Source organism: Capra hircus, chromosome 10 (genome assembly GCF_001704415.2).
Source record: "Capra hircus breed San Clemente chromosome 10, ASM170441v1, whole genome shotgun sequence".
Taxonomy (NCBI): domain Eukaryota; kingdom Metazoa; phylum Chordata; class Mammalia; order Artiodactyla; family Bovidae; genus Capra; species Capra hircus.
The window spans coordinates 89,677,641-89,701,912 of record NC_030817.1 but is presented as its reverse complement, the minus strand read 5'-3'; the positions used below and the strand labels follow the sequence as shown (position 1 = coordinate 89,701,912).

The window sequence follows — 24,272 nt, the reverse complement described above, 5'->3', positions numbered from 1 at the left end:
GGTGGTTGTTTGACTTGTGAGCTGAACTTGTGAGCTGAACTTGTGAGCCACTTTTTTCAGGCAACCCCATTTTCTACTTAACAGACAGCTATGGCAGACAAACAATGGTTGCTTAGACGGTTAATAAGCATACTTCTTTTTTCAAAAATAAATGAAATGAGCCTGTCATGTCAAAGAAAACATCTAATAATATTTATTGCCAATGATGAAATATGATCTTTCAAGTGAAAATTAGAATTTTTGAAAACTTGTAAGTACCTGTATCCACTGTAAGACTGGCAGTTTCCCAAACTTAAATACTTTCTTTGATGAGATTGGTGGTGGTATTAACAAAAGTGATTCTGGATATTATCTAATGAAATGTATCAACATTTTGAAGATCTGTGACCATTTTTCCTATGATCAATGCATGATGTTATAACTCATTCAAAGTGTAAGACAGACCAATGGAGAGTACAAAAAGTTCACTAATATGGCTTTAGATTCTATATGGCAACTAACCTTTAAGAAACCTCCACTTCAGAGTTTTGGTGTAGTATTAAAGAAGAATATCCACAATTATCTGAAAAGGCTATTTAAATTCTCCTCCATTTTCCAACTACATATATGTGTGAGGATGGATTTTCTTCATATACTTCAACCTAAACAACATATCACAACAGATTGAATGCAGAAGCAGACATGAAAATCCAGATGTCTTCTATTAAGTCAGACATTAAAGAGATTTGCAAAATGTATAACAATGTCAATCTTTTCACTAACTTACTTTTGTTTTGGAAAATATAATTATTTAGCATAAAAATTTTATTCATGTTAACATAGATTTATTATTGGTATTTTAATGAATAAATGAATATTTTTAATTTCTCATTTTTTCTAAAATGTATATATAGGTAGATATAAGTTATATAAACAAAATCTCTTTGGGGTCCTCAGCAATTCTTAGTATTGTAATGGGATCTCGACACCAAAACGTTTGAGAATCACTGCTCTAGGGATTATAAAATATACCCTTAACTTTTCATAGTCTAAATAATTGTTACTATTTTACCACTTGATGTAAAATATAAGAACTGCAACAATATAAGCCCTGTCCTTTATGCTACAGTGCTATAGTTGTTCTATATATTATACCGAGAATTATGCATTATATCTACACACCTAAGCCTCACATTATCATTTTTGCTTCGCACAGTCATATTTATTTTAAAGAAATTAAGAAATTATATTTACCCACACATTTTTTATTTCTGTGTTCTTCATTCCTTCCTGAAGAGCTAAAATTCAAGCCAATTTTATTCCTCTTCAGTCTGTAAAATTTTCTTAGCATTTCTTATAGTGTAGGTCTGTTGGTAGTGAATCTTTTTTGTTTTCTTTTTCTTTTATCTGAAGATGTTTTTACTTCTTCATGATTCTCTAAGAATATTTTTGCATGATATAGATTTCAGAATTGATAATATTTTTCTTTCAGCATTTCAAAGATATTGTTTCCATGTCTTCAGGCTCTATTACATCTGATGAGAAGTGACTGATCCTTTGAATCAATGTTCCTTTATGTATGTGCCATTCTTCTCCATTTGAAAAATTTTCTTTTTTTAGGTTTATAAGTACTTCAGAACTTCCCGATGGCTCAGTGGGTAAAGAATTCGCCTGCAATGCAGGAGACACAGGAGACGTGGGTTCGATTCCTAGGTCAGGAAGATTCCGTGGAGGAGAAAATAGTAACCCACTCCAGTATTCTTGCCTGGGAAATCCCATGGACAGAGGATCCTGGCAGGCTACAGTCCATGGGGCCACAAAGAATTGGACATGACTGAGCAAATAACACTTTCACTCTCACTTTAAGCACCTTGACTGAAATGAACCTAGGTGAGATTTTCTTTATAGTTATCCTGATTGGGATTGCTGAGCTTCATGAAATTGCAAATTTACGTCTGTCATCAAAATTGGAAAATTTAGGTCATATGTCTTCACACGTTTTTTTCCCAATCTCATTTTCTTCCTCTTTTCCTTTGGGAATTCCAATTATATGTAATTTGACCCTGAGACTCTGTTCATTTCATTGTCGTCTCCCCTCCCTGTCCCCCATCATCCTCTGGTCTTCAGACTGGATAACTTCTGATTGATTTAAGTTCACTGACTCTTCTTTCATCTCCAATCTGCTGCTAAGCCCAAGTAGTGACTATTTAATTTTAAATACTGTATTTTTAAATTTTAAACTTTCTGGTAGTTTAAAAAAATAGTTTCTATTTCTCTAAGATTTCTTATTTATTCATTCATTCAAGTATTAATGTATATTTACTTCACATCCTTGAGCATATTATAAATCATTAATAAATTCAACATCTGGGTCAACATCTGGGACTGCCACCAATGATTGCTTTTTGAGTTTTTCTTTTTGTTCTTGAGTATGAGTTATAGTTTTCCTGTTTCTTCATATATCTAGTGACCTTGGATTCTGTCCTGGACATTCTGAGTGCCATGTTTTAGAGTTTGGATGCTGTTATAGTTTTCTAAAATGTATTGTTTTTTTTTTCTTTTCCCTTAAAATTTTTTTATTTTTAGCAAATGATTAAGCTGGCTAGACTCAAATCTCAAACTGTCTCTCATGCATGAATAGCAGCTGAAATCTCAGTTCAATTTCTTTAACCTTCACTGTGCTGCCGCTTAGAGTATGTCCTGAACACGTCTAGTTCAGGTATCAGATAAAAATTTGGCAGAGTTTAAAATCAGCATTTGGACCTTCCTCAACTTGGCTGTCTTCTTCCTGAGATTTTCCACTGACTTTCCATCTGGAATAGTTTCTTGAATTTTGCCCTATGATTCTTCAAGCAAGTAAAACAGCAGGTTTCTCTTCAAGTTTTGGCTGCCCCATGGACAGGACTTTTCCTCAGGCTAGAAGCTGTAAAAAACAGGAAACTCATGCAGTGTCAGTTCCTTCTTCTAAGAGGCTGCTCTCCAGTGTTGTCAGTGCTTTTTATATTTTTTCCAGGATTTATCTTTGTTTTCTGCAGAAGGTTGAGTCCAATAGGAGCTACTTGGCCAATAGCAGAAGTAGAAACCTGCACATGTTTCTGAATCCATCTCATAAATGCTATTTCCATTTTGAAATTAGAATGCCAAACTAAGCATCAAAAATAAGAAAACAAAGTAATCTCAATTAGTAAGTTTAAAATGTATTTTGATAACTATAAGGCCTAAACAGTTTAAAAATAGTTTCATGGTGCTAAGACATTATGGAATTAGATCTCTGGCTTTAATGACTCTACTGTTACAGATAAGATGGCTTTAAGGTGATGGTCTTTATGTCCACGGAAAAATAAAAAAAATTCTGAAAATGCTGGCTGGTCTAGTAGAAGAATTTAGAAGTATAAAGGAAAGGTACTTGAGCTTAGGAAGAGATAAAAGATTAAAGACCCAGTGTTATAAGCAGGGATTTTTCAAATGGGACAAGTGTGTGGTGCAATGGAATAGGAAATAAGACTTGCAGTATAAGAACTGGAATAATGAAGGCAGTAAATTAAAGAAGCACCACAGCTCAAGATGAATGAAAAAAATTCCAGTGACTCAAGAGAGAAATCAGAATACTGGGAAGGTAGCAATCATATCTATTATAGAGGATGATGCTTTTTTTTTTTAAAACCATCATCCTCAACAAATTCTGGTGAAGTCATATTTCAGGGTGGTGGATGACCGCCATTAATGGTATTATAGCCTGTTACTTTAATGTGGCCTAAGTAATCATAAACTACTTCTTTAGTCTTATAGGATCAGCTGGTCTCCATGAATGATCAAAAATATAGTTTAGTTGAATGTTACTATGTCTCTGCAAGATGCTGATGATGGCTTCCGTCCCAATATAGTAATTAATATGGATCAAGAGTTGAGTGAACATGGGACAGAAAGGTTTGCATAGTAATTAAAACTGTTAGACATTCAGGAGAGAGAGACAGAAAATGCATTATTTGCAAACAGCTAACTAGGCAGGGAGACAAGCTAACCTTGAGTCAGACAATGATTTGTTTTACACTCTTATCCAGATATAAAATTGTACATGTCCTTGATTAGAGATGTAAGGCTAAAAGCTCAACTTTTGTACTCACCCTAACTTTGAGTGGTCTTTCATACAGATAATCCCAACTTGCCATTATTTTGGCTCCTATAATGGCAAGTTGGGATTATCTGTATGAAAGATCACTCAAAGATAAGGTGAGTACAAAAGTTGAGCTTTTAAATTAAATTAACTAATTTGAAACCTTTTTTGTGCCACTATTTTATCCATTAAAAATAACATGTCTCTTATATTCTTATAAATATGCTTATTTTTCCTAAAATGGAAATTAATATTAGAATAAAAATTATTTTATTGTATGTATTTTAATGTTAAAAGTTATATTATAATTCTGATTAAAAGTAAATAAATTCAAATATACCACAGAAAACAAACAAAGAAAGGCAAAGCAAAGAGCAATTCAAAAAACTTAATTGGAGAAAAGGACTAATACTGACAAATGATCATATTAATAAATATAAAGTATTTGTTTACCCTATAAAGAGTTTGTCAAAAAGAAACATTTTATCTAAAGTTAATGAGACACACTTGAAATGTCAGCAATATACAAAAAGTTTTAAAATAATATTAGGAAAATAATTAAAAAACAAATAAAAAAGGTCATTATATACTCCCAACAATACATGTTCCAAAAATTTCTAAGAAAAATGACTCATTTATTAGATAAAATGTCAGAGACTTCAACCTTTACAAAATCTGTGCAGAAAGGAATATAAAGAGTCAAAATTAAAATATTTAAAAGAGAAATCCTATTCTCCGGTAATTCTTATTTTTTTCACTGTTCCTTTGGAGAATTTGATTATATATAGAGGACCTGTCTCCAGACACATTTTGCCAACAATTTTAGGTATTCAAGAACTTTTTGAAGCTACATTACCATCCTTTTGTATACATTAGGATCATAATAGCTAACATTTATAAGGCTGTCCTAAGTGCTAGGAATTATACTAAACACTTTATATGCATTTTAATTTAATTTTTATAACAACATTATAAGGTAGGTACTACTCTTATCCGCAAACAACCTATGAGATCAACATTATCATTATTTTCATTCTACAGACCAGGAGAGTGACCATTAGAGATGCTGTTACTGAAACAGGAGGGAAGGTGGCAGGGAACAACTTTTAAAAGAATGATATAGTCATGCTGCTGCTGATAAGCTGCTTCAGTTGTGTCTGACTCTGTGCGACCCTAGAGACAGCAGTCCACTAGGCTCCCCCGTCCCTGGGATTCTCCAGGCAAGAACACTGGAGTGGGTTGCCATTTCCTTCTCCAATGCATGAAGGTGAAAAGTGAAAGTGAAGTTGCTCAGTCGTGTCCAACTGATATAGTCATGCTGCTGCTGATAAGCTGCTTCAGTTGTGTCTGACTCTGTGCGACCCTAGAGATAGCAGTCCACTAGGCTCCTCCGTCCATGGGATTTTCCAGGCAAGAGTACTGGAGTGGGGTGCCATTGCCTTCTCCTGATATAGCCACAGGACAAGACAAAAACTACTTAGAACCAACTAGGTCCAATGTGGCAGAAGATCTGACTTCCAGTGGACCTCGTTACATGCCCATCATAACACATTAGCAAAAGCTAAGTGACACACCCACCAGTGCCATGACAATTTCAAGCTGGACTGTCAAAAACCAAAAGGTTGACAATAGTCCAATTCCTAGAAATCTCTGTCCCTTCCTCAAAATATTTGGAATAATCCTCCCACTCATTAGCCTATGAAACTATCCAATACATAGTGAAAGTGAAGTCGCTCAGTCGTGTCCAACACTTTGCGACCCCATGGACTGTAGCCTACCAGGCTCCTCTGTCCATGGGATTTTCCAGGCAATAGTACTGGAGTGGATTGCCATTTCCTTCTCCAACATAAAAACTAACCACCCCATATTTCAGGGCCTCTTGACTTCTGAGATGGCCCACACTCCATCTGTAGAATGTGTTTCTCTCTAAATAAATCCACTTCTTACCTATCACTTTGTCTCTCACTGAATTCTTTCTTCAATGAGACATCAAGAATCTGCTTCATTAAGGGCTGAGACCAGGTGTGTGATAGCAAGACCATGGGTTCAAATCCCAATCTGAATAATCCGCACAGTTTCATTACTTGTCCAATTGCTCAACTGGTCATACAGCCAATGAACAAGAGAGACAGGATTTATTTATATCCTTATCTCTCTGATCCCAGGGTTTTTTTCTTTTTTTTTTTTTTTTAGCTCTTAATCACTATGATACACTGTCTCTCATTAAGGTCATTTCAAATTAATTAAAAAATCAATATATATGAAAAAGAGATATAAACATATCTCAAAGTATATCCAACCACATTTTTAAATTTATGTCATCCTCATTGCAGAAGAGAATTTGAAGTAGTTACAGAGATACTTACAGAATAAAAAACAAATATAGGAATATGTGGGGATGGGGTAAGATGCGGGGATGGGGTAAGAGTGTGAAATGAAATGAGAGGTAGACCCAGAACACAACTGGGTATCATGAGATCACCTGTGACTGATATAAAGATGAGCCACAGATTTGCCTCTGCACAACACAGGAGCCAGGGAAAAGAACTTTAATATTTTTCTCGGTACTGAACTGGAGAAAAAGATCTTTTCTAGGGAACAACAACATAATACGATAAGACTTTAAGACAAATGTTTCTCACAAGAAATTTCTTACACATTTCCTGATGTAGACCAAAGCATGATGTGCCAGTCTATGTCAGGAAAGACAATTCTATCCAGGGTATAATGCAGTCTCAGAATACAACTCTATAATGAACTGAATTGGGCAGAGGATAGATATGCAACAGATGAGGAAACGGATAGACTGTATATCCTTCAGGTAATGTTTCTGGAAATTAAGCTTTTGAGTTTAACAACTAATATTTTCTCCAACAAGAATCTGGAGTACAGAAATTCTACATTGTTCAGGAGGCCAGAGTCATACGCACGGACAATCACGCAGAGGGTAAAACTGATAACTTCCTGTGGAAGTTAGGGGGCCCAAAGAGAACATATATCTGAATTTTAGACTTTTCACCAAAGTGAAGGTAGACTAGTATCTATCTATATGTAGAGATAATATTTAATTCACACCAATTTGTAAATATGTAGTATTTAAGACATGGCTGAAATCCAAAAGATGTTGCTATAATATACAGTAATGATATTATGGAAAGTTGCCAAGGCAGTACTGAGAAAACATATTGCTCTAAATGCCTTTATTAGTTTAATTTAAAATAATAAATTAAGTATCTATATAAGAACATAGATATGGAACAAAGTAACAACCTTACATATGTAAGAAAATCAGAAACTGAAAGAGAAGAAATAAACTATTCAAAGTCATAATAACGAATATTTAAAAAGCAAGTCAGAGTTGCTACTTTGAAAAAGAACCAAGTCACAGCACTGATCTAGTAGCTAAAAGAATAAAATTAAGAGAATTCAAACAAAGTTATTTCTAAATTTTATTTTGGAGATGAAGAAGAAGGGACAAAATTAAGGTCATAAAAAGGAGAAACATTAAAGTTGCGCCTTAAAGTTGGGTAAGATGAGGACAAACCACGGAACAGAGCACTGGGAGTGGAAAGACATTTTGGGAAGATGAAACAGCCTAAAGGTATGGAGACAGGGACGCATACCTGTACTACTTAGAAATAAGGTTGGTAAGACTGAGACAAATCATGGAGGACCTCATTATCCTGAATATGTAGAAGAAGGAAGGAAGAATAAAGAGAAAAACAGAAGATCAAAGTCTGAACTTTAAGGAAACCCTCTTAGGGATAGCAGGAAACAAGGTCAGTTTGAAAGTGGAGGAGACAGATGCTCAACAAACATTTGCTGACTGAATAAAAGAAATGGCCATTACTATATATTGTTATAGAAGTCAGAAAACAAAAATGAGTCGAGAGATTTTACAAAGAAAATGTGAAAGCAAGATGACGTACTATTTGAACAAACCTAATTAGGAAAACCAAGAACTACAGAACCGTATAATACGAATAATTTACTATCTCATATTATATTTACCTTTATAGGTATGTATTTGAACATGTTTCTCTGTAGTGTTCCGAGAGAATTCTGAATCCGTGCACTTTTTAAATTTAAGTGACTATCTTTCATATGATAGTAAAGGAAAGGTATTTAAAATAATTCTGGAGGAATTATCAGATTAACTTCCCTCCTCACATTGGTAACTTAACTACATTCAGAGAATTCTGTATATCACAGTGAGCAAAACCAAACTTAAAAAGTTTCTAAGTATTCAGAAAACAAGCCTTCAAATTCAGCCTCATTTATTTATGTTTCATCACTAGACCAAAGAGGTAAGGAATTTATCCTGGTGGTGTCCCACTATGAAAAGATGCTGTTGCTACATCTAAAGATTATGCACCACAACAGCGGTGGTTGTATTCTTCTTAACACTTATATGGAAGCCAGAATTAACTAAAATATTTGACTTTAAGGAAGCAAACTGTTAGAAGTTGAATTTAAAAATTTCCAGGCAAGATTAATGGATTTGAAAGTAAGTCTATGTCTCTCTCTCTCTTTCTCTCCTCTATTTCTATTCTTGTTTCTATATTTATATTTCTATTGATATAAGTTTAAAAAACAAAATTAAAATCTTCACCTAAACTTAGGGGACAAGTTGATTTCCATGCTTTAGTTGGATTATATTAAGGGTAATAATAATACAGAAGTCTAAAAAATATTTCAGAGAACTGCTTAAGAAACTATCTTGCTTATTGTCAGTGAATAGGCAGTGATGCCAAATTAAAGCAAGCTCATATGTACATATAAACCCCCACCCCAATATCCATACACATATACCCCACACCCAATGCCACATATACACTGTGATACCGATTCACCACTCAACCACACTGTCAATCAGCAACAGCAGAAACATTCATGGGTCTCTGTTAACAGGTTAACATTGGCTTTTGTTTCCTGACCCAAAAGTATACGGAAAGGGAGAAGCAAGGCATTTATAAATTCAGTTACATTACTAGCTGTTTCAAATACCATAGGGACTTCATATTATGGAGTGAAGTAACATTTTCTAAAACTTTATACAAATGAACAACACTAGACCAGTATGACATCTTGACATTGCGAACCCAAATATATATAGACATAAAGTGGTAAATCTGTTAAATGGCAATACTGTCACCTTTACTGATGAAACCTAAGTTGTTAGTATGGCCTTGAATATTAGACTATTTGTGATACATTTGTATACATTCTGGCTTATGTAGTTAAATTATAGCCTCCAATGCAGAGGATATGTCATAGAAAATACAATATGTTCAAGATAAGTGTCTTTGTTTAAAAAACCATTGTTTAGTGAGCACCAAGTTTTGAATACTTTTTAATTTCTTGTGACCATTCTTTCATGCTCAGAAATGTACCTGACATTCAGAATGCTTTTTAAAGAAATATAAAATTTCCATTAAAATATGGTTCATAAGATGAGGATTTGAAGTTAGACTGTCAAGTATAAATTTAAGAAACACACTTACCTTTGATTCGAGGTAGACATTTGCTGATGACATTTTTGTAATTTTGCATATGTAACTAACTAAAGAGATGGCACAAAGAATAAACAGGCTATCATTAATTAATGCTCGAACAAACACAGTCCATTTCAACTGATTTTCTGGGATATCTCCATGGACTAACATTGCGCAAGTCAAGTTCACCACTAAAAAGAGAAGGCTTGCCAATATAAAGCCCAAATGCAACAGAATTCTGAAAGAAAAAATGAATTTATTAGGTTTTTATAAAACTAATGAGAAACTAAATTTAATATTGAGTGTGTTACTTTAAGTACAATAATTCCTTCAGTTTAAACTGTTTGTAATTTCATAAAATACAAATTTAATAATTACACAGAGTTACTTAGGATATTTTTGCAATTATGGTATTAGTAACTAAGCCATTTAAAAATGGCATCAGATTTTAAACCATGAGTTTAAAAATAATCTCATGTGGACTTGAATTCAGTTGCCTCTATCAGGAAGAGTAATATAGGATTATCTTAACTAATTAAAGTAATCCTGAATTTTTCATTTTGTAACTGCTGAGCATATTTTCATTGACCTTTCCATTCTAAGAATTAGCAGGGTTCTAAAATTTGCTTGGAAAATTAATATACCATATATAAATTTAAATTGATCACTAATATTAACTTTAGAAGGTAAGGGAAATGTGTTTTAAACAATTCTCCCCTTTATGAACATCTGATTATAGCAAACATTTATTTCAAACACGACTAAAGAGGAACATAGGGACAATATATATGGAGTTTCATATACCCATCAGTATCCCATCTTCTTATAAAGTGGCTTATTTATTATGCATACAGAACTACTCCCAAAGTAGAATGCGTAACTACTTCCCCTTAAGAAAAATTAGACTACCTCATAAAAACTCTTCAGGTAAGGTGTGGCTCTCTGTATCAAGTAGCTGGAATAGCTATCTATATGAAAGTAACTCAATTCAAATACATTTATACTCCAAATTAACACAATCCAGAAATTTACTTGCCATCCTAGTAGCCTTTACTTTGGGTCACTTTCAAAAGCGGAAATCATAAAATGTTGTTTGCCTTTGTAAGTAATTTACACAAGGAAAATGGAAGGCAATGTGTAATCTGTAACAATCAATCTTTATACATGCCAAATACAAGGGTTCTAGTTTGAGAAGTTTAGATCTTAATATTCTCTCAGGTTAAATAATAAAAATAATAATTATATAGCTTGAAACCTAAAATGAACCTTGAAATTATCCATACATCCAGGGAATTATAGTAGTTTAAGAAAAAAAGCATCAGGAGGTTAGATGAGGAGCATTGCTGGCAAGTTTATAGAAGAATTGGTCTGAAACCCAAGGCTCCTGACTCCCCAGTTTAGCAATCTCATTTTTGAGGTGAATCAGTAGAGAAACATTATTTATTTCATGGAATGACACTTTACATTCTCACTCCAAACAGCATAATCTGTTTGATTATGAGAGCATAATCGATCTTGAGAATTTGAGGAACCCTATGAAGCTACATCTGACATCTGAAGTGGGACAGCGGCAGAGCACCAAAAAAGGTATGCGGCAGCAATACTGCTGAAGGGAGAAGACCAGATTATTCCGTCCACTTTCTATGAACATGAACTAATCTAAATGCATGATCTTCCACAAAACTGCTAAAGCACCCTCAACTACCAAGCCCTTCTACCTTGAGAAGTATACTGTAAACAAAATTTACATATGCTACTCATGAAACTTACTTGTGTTTGTCAAGTTCAGTTGCACATCTGACTTTACATATAACCTATAAAAAGAGTATAGAAAAAAGGTTTTGAAAACATGTGTAATACAGTATTCTTAAATTTGCTTTGAATATGCGTTTCAAAGTGATACAACAAGTAATAATAGCAAGTAAACCTCAAATGTTAGCAGTTGAACCACTGAAGCAAAAATAGGCAGGTTTTCAAAGGCTTAATATAATAAATTAATAACTTTCTTTGGTATAATTTTAAACTTAAATTTCTATCTTTAAATTTTAAAATTAAAATTTTTAAACTGAAATAATTCAGTTTCAATATGTAATATTTTAAACTGAAATAAATATACATTTATTGAACTTTTATTTTGAGCCAAACATTGTGCTGGATGGCTTGTAACCTATTTTAAACTTATCTTAAGATGGAACAACTTACTTAAATATGAATATGGCTGAGTGTTCTCCAAATATTATTTCCGCTTAAGATGAAATCATTAAAGGAAACAAAGGACCAAAAAATGAACACAAAGATGAAAAACATGTATTTAGTAAACTTACTTCTTTCATAAAGTCTTGCAAAAGGCAGGTCCTCAAATACTTGATGAATCAAGATAAGTGTAGATAAGGTAAATTTGATATAAAGATGGTAACTTCTGAGAACATGGGTGGAAGGTCTAAATTCCTGACTGGTGAATTTGGACTTTACTTTTTATATAGTGGGAAGATAATGAAGGTTTTCATGTAAGCACTCCAAAATACTTCATTAATCTGGCATCAATGTACAGGCAGCCACAGAGAAACTAGGCCAAAAGTAGAAAGACTAGGGACATCCCTGGCAGTCCAGTAGTTAAGACTCTGCACATCAACTGCAGGGGGTGCATGTTTAATCCCTGCTTGGGGAACTAAGATCGCATATGTCCATATGAGGCTCAGCCAAAATAAATAAATAAACATAGAAAGACTAGTTACAAGACTGTTGAAATAGATAAGAACTTTGAGTAGGGGTGGGAGTGGGAGTGGGGTGGGGGAATCTAGAAAGAGGCAAGTACAGAAGGTTATAAAGAAACCTAGTGTAAGTCTTTAAATAACTTACTGATTTCAAACAATTACTGAGCACACACTATGAAAGGTACCATGGATTCATAAACCTAGTATCTGTTTCTGCCCTCAAGGAGCTCAGTATATGAAAGAAAGAGATAAACTAACTATTTTGAAACATGGTGATATCAATGCAAAAGATACTGTCACAACATCTAAGAATGGAGAAAGACTAATTCAGTCCAGGAATGCACTGGAGAAGGAAATGGCAACCCACTCCAGTGTTCTTGCCTGGGGAATCCCAGGGATGGCAGAACCTGGTGGGTTGCCGTCTACAGGGTCGCACAGAGTCGGACACGACTGAAGCGACTTAGCAGCAGCAGCAGCAGCAAGACGAAAGAGGAGAGATTGCGTAGAGTCAGTGAAGGTGAAAGTCACTCAGTCGAGTCCAACTCTTTGCGACCCTATGGACTATGCAGTCCATGGAATTCTCCAGGCCAGAATAATGGAGTGGGTAGCCTTTCCTTTCTCCAGGGGATCTTCCCAACCAAGGGATCGAACACCAGGTCTCCTGTGTTGCAGGCGGATTCTTTACCAGCTGAGCCACAAGGGAAGCCCAAGAATATTGGAGTGGGTAGCCTATCCCTTCTCCAGAGGATCTTCCCAACCCAGGAATCGAACCCAGGTCTCCTGCATTGCAGGTGGATTCTTTACCAACTGAGCTATCAGGAAAGCCTGTAAAGAGTCAAGGAGGGCTTTGGAAGCTACATTTGAGTCAAGTTATGATGGAGAAATGAGTATTAGGTAAATGTTCAGGCAAAGATAGTGGCTTGTGAGTTTACTTGTATCTATTACATTTTGGTTAACAGTGCTACCATCTACCAGAAGCTAGATGTGATAAAGGATTCTCAAATATCACCTTATTAATCTCTAAATTGTACCACTAAATCATTCTCAGACGTATCTATTTTGTCACTAATACTATACTGAATTATTACTACAGCCTTTTAATTGGTCTCTCTGCTTCCATTCTTAACTCCATCTGTATCTTTAGAACATAACTGGGCATTTTGCCATTTTCCCTTTATTCTCACCTCTCTACATGTTTTATTTTTATTCAAAATTGTACTAAAATATATATAACATAAAACTACAACTATTTTCAAATGTACAGTTCAGTTGCATTGAGTACCTTCACACTGTTATGCAACCATCACCATCATCATCCACCTCTGGGATTTCTTCATCCTCCTGAATTGAAACTCTGGATCCATCTAACAATATCTCCCTGTTCCTCTCCCCTCTAGACTTTGGCAATCACCATTCTAATCTCTGTCTCTATGAATTTGGCTAATCCAGGTACCTCATATAAAAGAAATTATACAATATTTGTCTTCTTGTGATTGGCTTGTTTCACTCAGCACAATGTCATCAAGGTTTAACGTACATCACACATGAGCATGTGTCAGAATTATCTTCCATTTTAAGCCTGAATAATATTCCATTTATGTATAGACTATATTTTGTTTTTATATTCACCCACTGATGGACACCTGAGTAGCTTCTGCCTCTTGGATGCTGTGAATAATGCTGCTGTGGGTACTGTGGAAAATACTGCTTGGATACTGTGAATAATTCTATACATGAGTATGTTTTGTTGTTGCTCAGTCGCTAAGTCGTGTTCAAATTTTTGTGACCCCATGGGCTGTAGCTCACCAGGCTTCCCTGTCCTTCACTCTCTCTCAGAGTTTGTTCAAACTCAAGTCCATTGATTCAGTGATGCTATCTAATCATCTCATTCTCTGTCGCCTCCTTCTCCTCCTGCCCTCAATCTTTCCCAGCATCAGGGGCTTTTCCAATGAGTTGTTTCTTTGCACCAGATGACCGACGTATTGGAGCTTCAGCTTTAGCATCAGTCCTTCCAATTAATATTCAGGATTTGATTTCCTTTAGGATTGACTGGTTTGATCTTCTTGCTGTCCAAGGGAATCTCAAGAGTCTTTTCTAGCACCACAATTCCAAAGTATCAATCCTTCAGTGCTCAGCCTTCTTCATGGTCCAACTCTCACATCCATACTATATATGACTTAAATCATTTAAGAGTAAGTTGCATATGCAATGCCCCTTTACCTTTAAGTATTTCAGTGTATATAATACTTCCTTTATAAAGGAAATTCTCTTATATACCCTGTACAATTATAAAAACAATAAAATTGATAAAGTATCATTATCTAGTCTGCAGACCTTATTCAGATTTTGCCATTTGCTCCCCAAAGTGCCATTCACAGGGTGGGGGAGGGAATCCAAGATTATACATTGCACATAGGTTTATTGTATACTTGGTTCCTTGTTATTTTTTCCCTTTGTTTTTTATGATACTCAGTTTTAAAGAGTTCAGACCAGTGATTCTGTAGAATGCTTCTCACTGGGTTTATCAGATAGTTCCTCATGATTAGATTCAGAATATTTTCAGAATATTCCTATTTTGATAGGAAAACCACAGAAATGATCTCACTGCATTCTTCTAGTGCATTATATTAGGAAGCTCAAGATGCTGATTCGCCCCATTACTGTGATGTTAACTTGGATCATTGGTTTGATCAGATGGTATCCACCAGGTTTCTCCAGGTTTAAGTCACTATTTTCCCCACTGTAATGAATATCATGTGGAGAGCTATTTAGATTCTTTTTTTATTATTATGTTTATTTTTAATTGAAGGAAAATTACTTTACAACGTTGTGTTGGTTTCTGTAGTACAACAACGGTAATCAGTCATAATTATATATACATTTGCCCCCTGTTGAGTCTCTCTTCTCTTCCCCTCACCCTGCCACTCTAGGTTGTCACAGAGTACTAGGCTGGACTCCATGTGTTATACAGCAGCTTCCTGAGATATGCAACTTCTAGTAAATATCTTTTATTCTTCAAACTTTCATATACTAGTTTTAGCATCTATCAATCATTCTTGCCAGAATAAATTATTACTATTTGGAACACTTTATTAAAAAAATGAATCTGATCATACCATTCCAGGAAAAAGCCCACACGCCTTTGACACAGCAAAGGCCTTTTACCACCTAGCTCCACCTTCCCATCATTGTATCCTTTTATCCCTGTCTTCAGTCTTACGGTCTGCTTATTCTGAGTTACAACTTCCCTGGTGGCTTAGATGGTAAAGCGTCTGTCTACAATGCAGGAGACCTGGGTTCGATCCCTGGGTCGGGAAGATCCCCTGGAGAAGGAAATGGCAATCCACTCCAGTACTATTGCTTGGAAAATCCCATGGACAGAGGAGCCTGGTAGGCTAGTCCACGGGGCCGCAAAGAGCTGGACATGACTGAGCGACTTCACTTTCACTTTCACATAAGGGGTTTCATTTCACATCTCTATGCCTTTGTACATGTTTTTACTTTACCTGAAATAAGACTTCATGGTCATATAACAAATTCTAATTTATCCTTCAACACCTTATTCGAGTGTCATTCTTTGTTCACCATAAGTGCCTCAGGAAGAAGGAAACCACCCTGTATCCTTGCATTACAAACCACACTCTATGGCACTTATTCACATTTTTATCCCCCTCTTAAGAGAGACTGTAACTTACTCATATTTATAGTCCCAGTGCCCAGCATAATGCCTGGTTCATAGTAGGTTCAGAAACTGTTTGAATAAGTGAATTTAGGTCAAAGCAAGTAGTTTGGTATGTTGTTGTGGTGTGAGTGAGTATAAGAAATATGGCACAAGTAGAAGGGAAAAGCAGCTGTCCAATAATGGAAGACTTGTATAAAAATGTAAAAGGATTAGAACTTAATTCTCACAAACTGTACAATAGTTTTTATGCTTGAGTAATTTATTAGGTGTCAGTATAGACAATGGATCAGAATGCCAAAAAGAATTTCAGTTAAAGCTGTTGCATTTGAGCAAATTGACAGTGTTAGTAACTCAGTCCAGGCTCCTCTGTCCATGGGATTCTCCAGGCAAGAATACTGGAGTGGGATGCCATTCCCTTCTCCAGGGGATCTTCTTAACCCAGGGATCGAACCTGAATCTCCTGCACTGCAGCCAGATTCTTAACAGTATGAGCCACCAGGGAGGGAGTCTACTTTTCCTCATTCTCAAGTTTTGAATCTAAAGAACTATTAGAATCAAAGTCCTACTGACAAAATTTTTAAAGGCAGGTCATGTAATTGATTTTTAGTTTTAAAATTTATTACATATAGGCAGAGATAGTTCTTGCCTGGAGAATCCCAGGGACGGGGGAGCCTGGTGGGCTGCCGTCTATGGGGTCGCACAGAGTCGGACATGACTGAAGCGACTTAGCAGGAGCAGCAGCAGAGATAGAGATAACAGGTGAGTTTTGGAATATAAGAAATAAATCATAACCACCTAGAGAGGTGATAGCTGCAACTCAAAGTAGAAGATACTTGGGAAAACAAATGTAGAATGAGAAATCAACCTGTGATACGTTCACATTTTACAGTAAAAGTGAAAAAGCCCAAAAAGCGAAGAAAAGAGAGATGAGCAAGGGACAGAGCCTTAAGAATCAGACTAGTCATAGAAAGCAGTGGAGTAGCTTAGAGGTAAAAGGAAGAAAGTATAGCCTTTGTTCAATTCTGCAAAAAGTCAAGAATAATTAAGAATGAACATTTGACTGGGATAACTTGAAGAGAATAGTTTTCAGTGGAATTGCAGAAGAAAAAGCAAGGAAGTAAGACAACAAAGGCAGTGAGCACAGACTATATGAGATATTTCTTAAGATAGGAGATAAGAGAAACCTGCATATTTTTTTGACTGGAAGTCATGTATTGGAATATTGCATGTTTCTGCACGGTCCAGGGTTTCCGCTATGCAAGGGATTTACACAGTGAACTTCCTTGAAAACTAGAAATGGTGTCTATCCCAGTGGCAGAGGGAAGATCTATCTTTTGATTGGTATAACAGAGAGAACATCTCTCTCCCTGAAGACATTCCAGGGAAGTAAAGTTTTCATCTCCCTCCTTGGTGAAGATTTGCTTACATTTCAGAATAAAGACAAGGTCTGCCTGTCTTCTTTATTTGGGGTTATCTCTCCTGTAACACACCTTGCTGCACACACAGTTAACATCTGGCCCTCACTGGTTGCCTTATGGGAACTGGGCTTGGGGAACTGGTTCAAAACACTACTTTGGTTGCTTCTTGTTTTTTCCCATGAACAATAAATGGCCTTTTTCTCTGACCTATGGGTCTTCTGCTTTCTTTTGGTATATGTCTATAAAACTGTGGGAGGCTAACCTATCAACTTTCAAATAGAATAAAACCTCAGACAGTCACAATTTCTGATTTAATGATCTGTTGATCAGAAGTGAACTACAGAGGGTGAAATGGTAAATGGAGGAGAGTGGGAGAAAGGAAAGGAGAGCTCAATTGTTAAAGAAGGCTCTAGGTGAGGCAGGTCAGCTCTGAAAAGGAAAACACATACTTTTGAGATAAGACAGAGGAAAAGATAGCTGAGTAAAAACTTGGAGATCTGTACAGAAAATGTAAAATAATCTACAAACCACTTTGTTAAAATAAGAAATTTGGATGTAGCAATTTTGACATAGAGAAAATGGATGAGGGAATTTGGCAGATGGTTCTTTTTCTTTTTTTTTAAGTAAAGCAGGAGGCAAGGTCATATCCTGAGAAGGGATGTTAGATTTAAGCACTTGAATATGGGAAACATTTGGAACACATGGATAGAGGGCTATAAAAGATTATTTTCAGAAACAGACAGGTCCAGTTAAAGTCAGGCAGTTGACAGTGGATGTGGCCAGAAAGGGTTCCTAATTTTAAAATTGAAACAACCTAACAGGAAAAAAAAAATGCATGCCATTAAAAAGTTAGGATAACTACATTGTACTTTTCAAGTAATAATTTAGAACTGTGACGTGGAACTACTGTAGAGAAAGAAAGAGTAGGTGAGTGAACCACAAGGGCACAACATAGTCAAGAGAAGAGAAATACTAGACAGGCCAGGTACTAAATGCAAATCACATCAGACAGAAGCTAATGGAGTGGGGAAAACAAAAAGGGTAAAGTGAGTAAAGGTTAGGATGAGGGTAAAAAATAAATAAAGGGACGAATTCAAGATGTATAAGGGGAAGAGAAGAAACTGGTTGAAAAGAATTGCTTAATTTTCAAGAACTTATCCAAGGCATGATCATGCTACTGAGCAGCTCAAATAGAAATGGAAGGTTTTAGAGCTTTGAGAAACCACTGAAGTGAGAGAATTGGATGGGTTATCAATATGGGCTTTGAAAAAGATCTATATAACAAGAGACCAGACTAGGAGAAGGAAAGTAATGATTCATCCATGGAAGTGGAAGTTATTATGATAGCCAATGATGATCTAATCAGATGGCATGTGTTTAAGAGCGATGGTGATGGTAGAACGTTAGTAAACAGTATTGGGAAACATAAAATAGCCGATTATTCTTCCCACAAGTCTGCAAAAAGCTAGATTTCAGTGAAGGCATCTAAAAGGTTCAAATGAAGAAGAGAATAGGGACAGAGTAGAAAGTGTAATTCAAAAGGTCATGGTATGGGATAAATAATGGGTATGAGAGGGAGTGGAGCTGAATAAGGAAAAAAATTAAAGGTCAGCAGTCCTCCCAGATTTGCAATATGTTACAATGCATCATATAAACACAACCAGTTGCTTTGACCACATTTAGATTATAATAATATTAAAGATGATGACCTGATATTAGTAGATTCCAAGTATTTTATAGAATATAGCTAACAGGACATGATGCTAGGTAAAAAATTAATATCATAAAATGTCAAGCAATTATGATTTACTAAGATGTTAAGACAGTGAAGGATAGTTCAGGAAACACATTTACTTTATGTAGATTTCCAGAAGTTTATAATGGTAAATAACATATATAGCTACATGATTCGCCAATGGCAATTTATAGTCAGAGGGGCCATATCTTTTCAGGTCTTTCTTAATATAAGAAAAACTGAATAAATGGGCCATTTTATTTTTTAATCAAACATTAGGAAATTGGAGTATAGTTGATTTATAATCAGTCGTGTCTGACTCTTTGCGACCCCATGGACTATAGTCCACCAGACTCCTCTGTCCATGGAATTCTCCAGGCAAGAATATTGGAGTGGGTTGTCATTTCCTCCTCCAGGGGATCTTCCTGACCCAGGGATCAAAGCCAGTTTCCTGCGTCTCCTGCATTGGCAGGCAGATTCTTTACCTGCCACCTGGGAAGCCCTGATTTATAATATTATAATATCAGTTTTAGGTATACAACATAGAAATTTAAATTTTTTCGTAAATTATACTCCATTTAAAGCTATTATAAAGTATTTGCTATAGTCCTGTATTATACAGTATATCCCTCTAGTTTGCATACTGTATATATAGTAGTTTGTACTCCTTAACCTATATCCCTATCTTGCCCCTCTCATCTTCTCTTTCTCCCTGGTAACTGCTAGCTTGTTCTCTATATCTGTGAGTCTGTTTTTGTTATAGTCATTCATTTATTTTTCAGATTCCATATATAAGTGATAATACACAGTACTTGTCTTTGACTTATTTTACTGTGTGTAATACCCTCCAAATAGGGTGACAATACACAGCCTTGACATACTTCTTTTCGTATTTGGAACCAGTCTGTTGTTCCATGTCCAGTTCTAACTGTTGCTTCCTGACCTGCATACAGATTTCTCAAGAGGCAGGTCAGGTGGTCTGGTATTCCCATCTCTTTCAGAATTTTCCACAGTTTATTGTGATCCACACAGTTAAAGGCTTTGGCATAGTCAATAAGGCAGAACTAGATGTTTTTCTGGAACTCTCTTCCTTTTTCCATGATCCAGCAGATGTTGGCCATTTGATCTCTGGTTCCTCTGCCTTTTCTAAATCCAGCTTGAACATCTGGAAGTTCACGGTTCACGTATTGCTGAAGCCTGGCTTGAAGAATTTTGAGCATTACTTTACTAGCGTGTGAGATGAGTGCAATTGTGCGGTAATTTGAGCATTCTTTGGCATTGCCTTTCTTTGGGATTGGAATGAAAACTGACCTTTTCCAGTCCTGTGGCCACTGCTGAGTTTTCCAAATTTGCTGGCATATTGAGTGTAGCACTTTTATACAAGCTGGAATCAAGATTGCCGGGAGAAATATCAATAACCTCAGATATGCAGATAACACCACCCTTATGGCAGAAAGTGAAGAGGAACTAAAAAGCCTCTTGATGAAAGTGAAAGAGGAGAGTGAAAAAGTTGGCTTAAAGCTCAACATTCAGAAAACTAAGATCATGGCATCTGGTCCCATCACTTCATGACAAATAGATGGGGAAACAGTGGAAACAGTGTCAGACTTTATTTTGGGGGGCTCCAAAAGCACTGCAGATGGTGATTGCAGCCATGAAATTAAAAGACGCTTACTCCTTGGAAGGAAAGTTATGATCAACTTTGATATCATTTTCAAAAGCAGGGACATTATTTTGCCAACAAAGGTCCATCTATGGTTTTTCCAGTGGTCATGTACGGATGTGAGAGTTGGAAAGTGAAGAAAGCTGAGTGCCGAAGAACTGATGCTTTTGAACTGTGGTGTTGGAGAAGACTCTTGAGAGTCTCTTGAGGAGATCCAACCAGTCCATTCTAATCTAAAGGAGATCAGCCCTAGGTGTTCACTGGAAGGACTGATGCTAAAGCTGAAACTCCAATACTTTGGCCACTTCATGCAAAAAGTTGACTCATTGGAAAAGACTCTGATGATGGGAGGGACTGGGGGCAGGAGGAGAAGGGGACGACAGAGGATGAGATGGCTGGATGGTATCACCGACTCGATGGATGTGAGTTTGAGTGAACTCTGGGAGTTGGTGATGGACAGGGAGGCCTGGCGTGCTGCGATTCATGGGGTTGCAGAGAGTCAGACACAACTGAGCGACTGAACTGAACTGAATACCCTCCAAGTCCATCCATGTTGCTGTAAATGGAAAAAGTTCATTTTTCATGGCTGAATAGTATTCCATTTGTATGTATACATCTTCATTTATTTGTTTGTGGACATTTATTTACATATTTTGGCTATTATAAATGATGTTGCTATGAACACTGAGGTGCCTGTATCTCTTTGAATTAGTCTGTTCTCTTTCTTCAGATATATTCCCAGAAGTGGAATTGCTGCATCATAGGGTATAGCTCTACCTTTTGGTTTTTGAGAAACCTCCATTCTGTTTTCTACAGCAGTTTTATCAGTTTACATCCCCACAAACACTATACAAGAGCTCTCTTTTCTCCACATCCTCACCAACAGGTTAGTTGTGCCCTTTTTGACTGATGATAGCCATGCTGACAAGTGTGAGGTAATATTCAATGTGGTTTTTGGTTTTGTATTTCTCTGATTAGTGATGGTGAGTATATTTTCATGTACCTGTTAGCCATCTATATATTTCTCTTGGAAAAAAATATCTACTCAGGTCTCCAGCTCACTTTAAAAATCAAGTTGTTTGTTTTTTTGATATTGAGTTGAATAAGCTGTTTATATGTTCTGGATATTAACTCCTTATTAGTCGTATCTGCAAACATTTTCTGTCATTCAATACGTTGTCTTTTTGTTTTGTTGATGTTTTCCTTTGCTGTGCAAAAGCTATTATGTTTGATTGGGTTCCATCTGTTTGTTGTGGCTTTTGCTTCCTTTGCCTTAGGAGACAGACCCAAAACATATTACTATGATACATCTCAAAGTGTTCTGCCTATGTTTTCCTCTAGGAGATTATGGCTTCTGATCTTTAATTTTGAGTTTATTTTTGTATATGTATTTTTGTATACATTCTAATTTCATTCTTCTACATGTAGCCCCTCAGTTTCCCACACCACTTTTTGAAGAGTCTGTCTTTTTCCCACTGTATATTCTTGTCTCTTTTGTCCTAGATTAATCAACCATAACAGTGTGGGTTTATTTCTGGGCTCTCTATTCTTTTCCATTGATCTATGAGCCTGTTTTTATGCCAGTACTACACTGTTTTTATGACTGTAGCTTTGTAGTACAGTCTGAAGTCAGGGAGCATTAATGAGTTTACTTAATACAGGTATCTCAATATCTGAGGAAGAGTTACAGTGGAAATGTGTATCATTTACTGTCTCCCAGGGCATGCAGAACAATGGTGCTTAGAAATGGTAGATACTGAAATACCTATAGAATGTGTGCTTTTCTACAGAATTTCTTTTTGTCAATTTTCCTTCATTTGTTGATTTGAAATAGAAACTTTATTAGAGGACATATCTATATAAACTTTGAAATTGATGCAAAAATAAATTGTGGTGAATATAATCTCTTTCCCATGGTAAATAGAAACTGAAACTGAAAGTTGCTCAGTCGTGTCCGACTCCTTGTGATCCCATGGACTATACAGTCCATGGAATTCTCCAGGCCAGAATACTGGAGTGGGTAGCCTTTCCCTTCTCCAGGGGATCTTCCCAACCCAGGGATTGAACCCAGGTCTCCCTCATTGCAGGTGGATTCTTTACCAGCTAAGCCACAAGGGAAGCCCATGGTAAACAGAAAGGCATGTATTTCCAATTAGGTAGCTTTCTTTCATAGAAATGCTTTCCTTAGTTTCCATCTCAGTTTAAGTTCCTGTGGAACACAGTGCACCATTCCCAAGTCTGCCATTGCTACTGTTGCAGATTTTAAAACTTAGACTTTTAGTTACCTTAGCTATAAATTGAGTAGTCAGATTTTTCTCACATATTCTCTTTCAGTGCCTATTTCATGTTTTAAAAACTCCTTCTAATCTTCTAAATATTTTTAAAATAAATATTAAATAAGTTTCTAGGATACATAGAATATAATATCTTTCTGTCAGTTTCTTAGGATACTAGCACCTTTTTAGATTTCTTTGCTTAGCGCTTAGCCTGATTTTTTTCAAGTTGCTTAAAAATGGTTTTATGCAATTAAACTGAGGTGTTTTGATTTATAATTCAATAAGTTCTAGATTAATACTGAAGATACATATCTAATTTTGTTCTAACCTGAAACTCCGCTAAGACAATACTAAAGGGATTTTCTTAAAATAGATAAACCTATAAATGTGAGTAATATGGGAAATGATAAATAAAGTGTTAGAAGCTAGAAAGCAGATGGATATTGTGTGCAGAAAAGAGTTAACATAGTATTCCTGAGACTGTTATCCTTACCCACTTGTAAGGCTGGTAACCGGCTGGCATTGGGAACTTGGGATTTGGGGGAAGATTTTCACCATTCCCTAAATGAGAAAGGTTTTTCATTGCGCCCAGGCTATTTGTACAAACAATATAGTTTGTACTCAACACTTGCTTTTCCTATGGGAGTCTGGAATTTGGGGGTTGGGCAAAGAGTGTTTATATAACTAAGCTCCAATAAAAAAACTTTGGCACTGAGTTTCTCACAAACTTCCCTGGTAAATAACATTTCACATGTGCTGTCACAACTCATCAAGGAAGGAATTAAGCATATCCTCTGACTCTCCTCAGAATTCTTGGAAGCTTGTGCTTGGTTTCCTCTGGACCTTATGCCATATATATTGAAACCTTTACTGATTTTACCCTATCCTTGCAACAAAATGTAACCATGGTACATAAGTCCTATTAGCAAATCACTGAGGCTGAGGGTGGTCTTAGGGATCATCAACACAATGTGATGAATCCCAAGCTAGTAGTGAGGAGGAGTGAGAACCAACTTGATAAATATTTCAGAATCTTCAAAAGTTTCAGGAACCAAGAGAACCAAGTACCACTGGAACTGAGAAGTGGAAGTGACTGAAACAGAGGTGGATAAAAGCTGTTTATGAGCAGCTAAGTCCCTAAGTGCAAAGAAAGAACTAAAGAGCCTCTTGATAAAAGAGGAGAGTGAAAAAGTTGG

At 36.1% G+C, this 24,272-nt stretch overlaps 1 protein-coding gene across 1 annotated transcript in view; it reads right to left on the bottom strand.

The window, feature by feature from the left end:
• GPR137C (G protein-coupled receptor 137C) overlaps positions 1 to 24,272 on the bottom strand; it is a 55,358-nt gene that overhangs the window by 12,186 nt on the left and 18,900 nt on the right. The window contains exons 2-3 of the mRNA XM_018053663.1: positions 11,359 to 11,402; positions 9,598 to 9,826 (exon numbers count right to left, since the gene is read on the bottom strand). Of these exons, the coding sequence (XP_017909152.1) occupies positions 9,598 to 9,826; positions 11,359 to 11,402 (273 nt within the window). The remainder of the gene's footprint in view (positions 1 to 9,597; positions 9,827 to 11,358; positions 11,403 to 24,272) is intronic.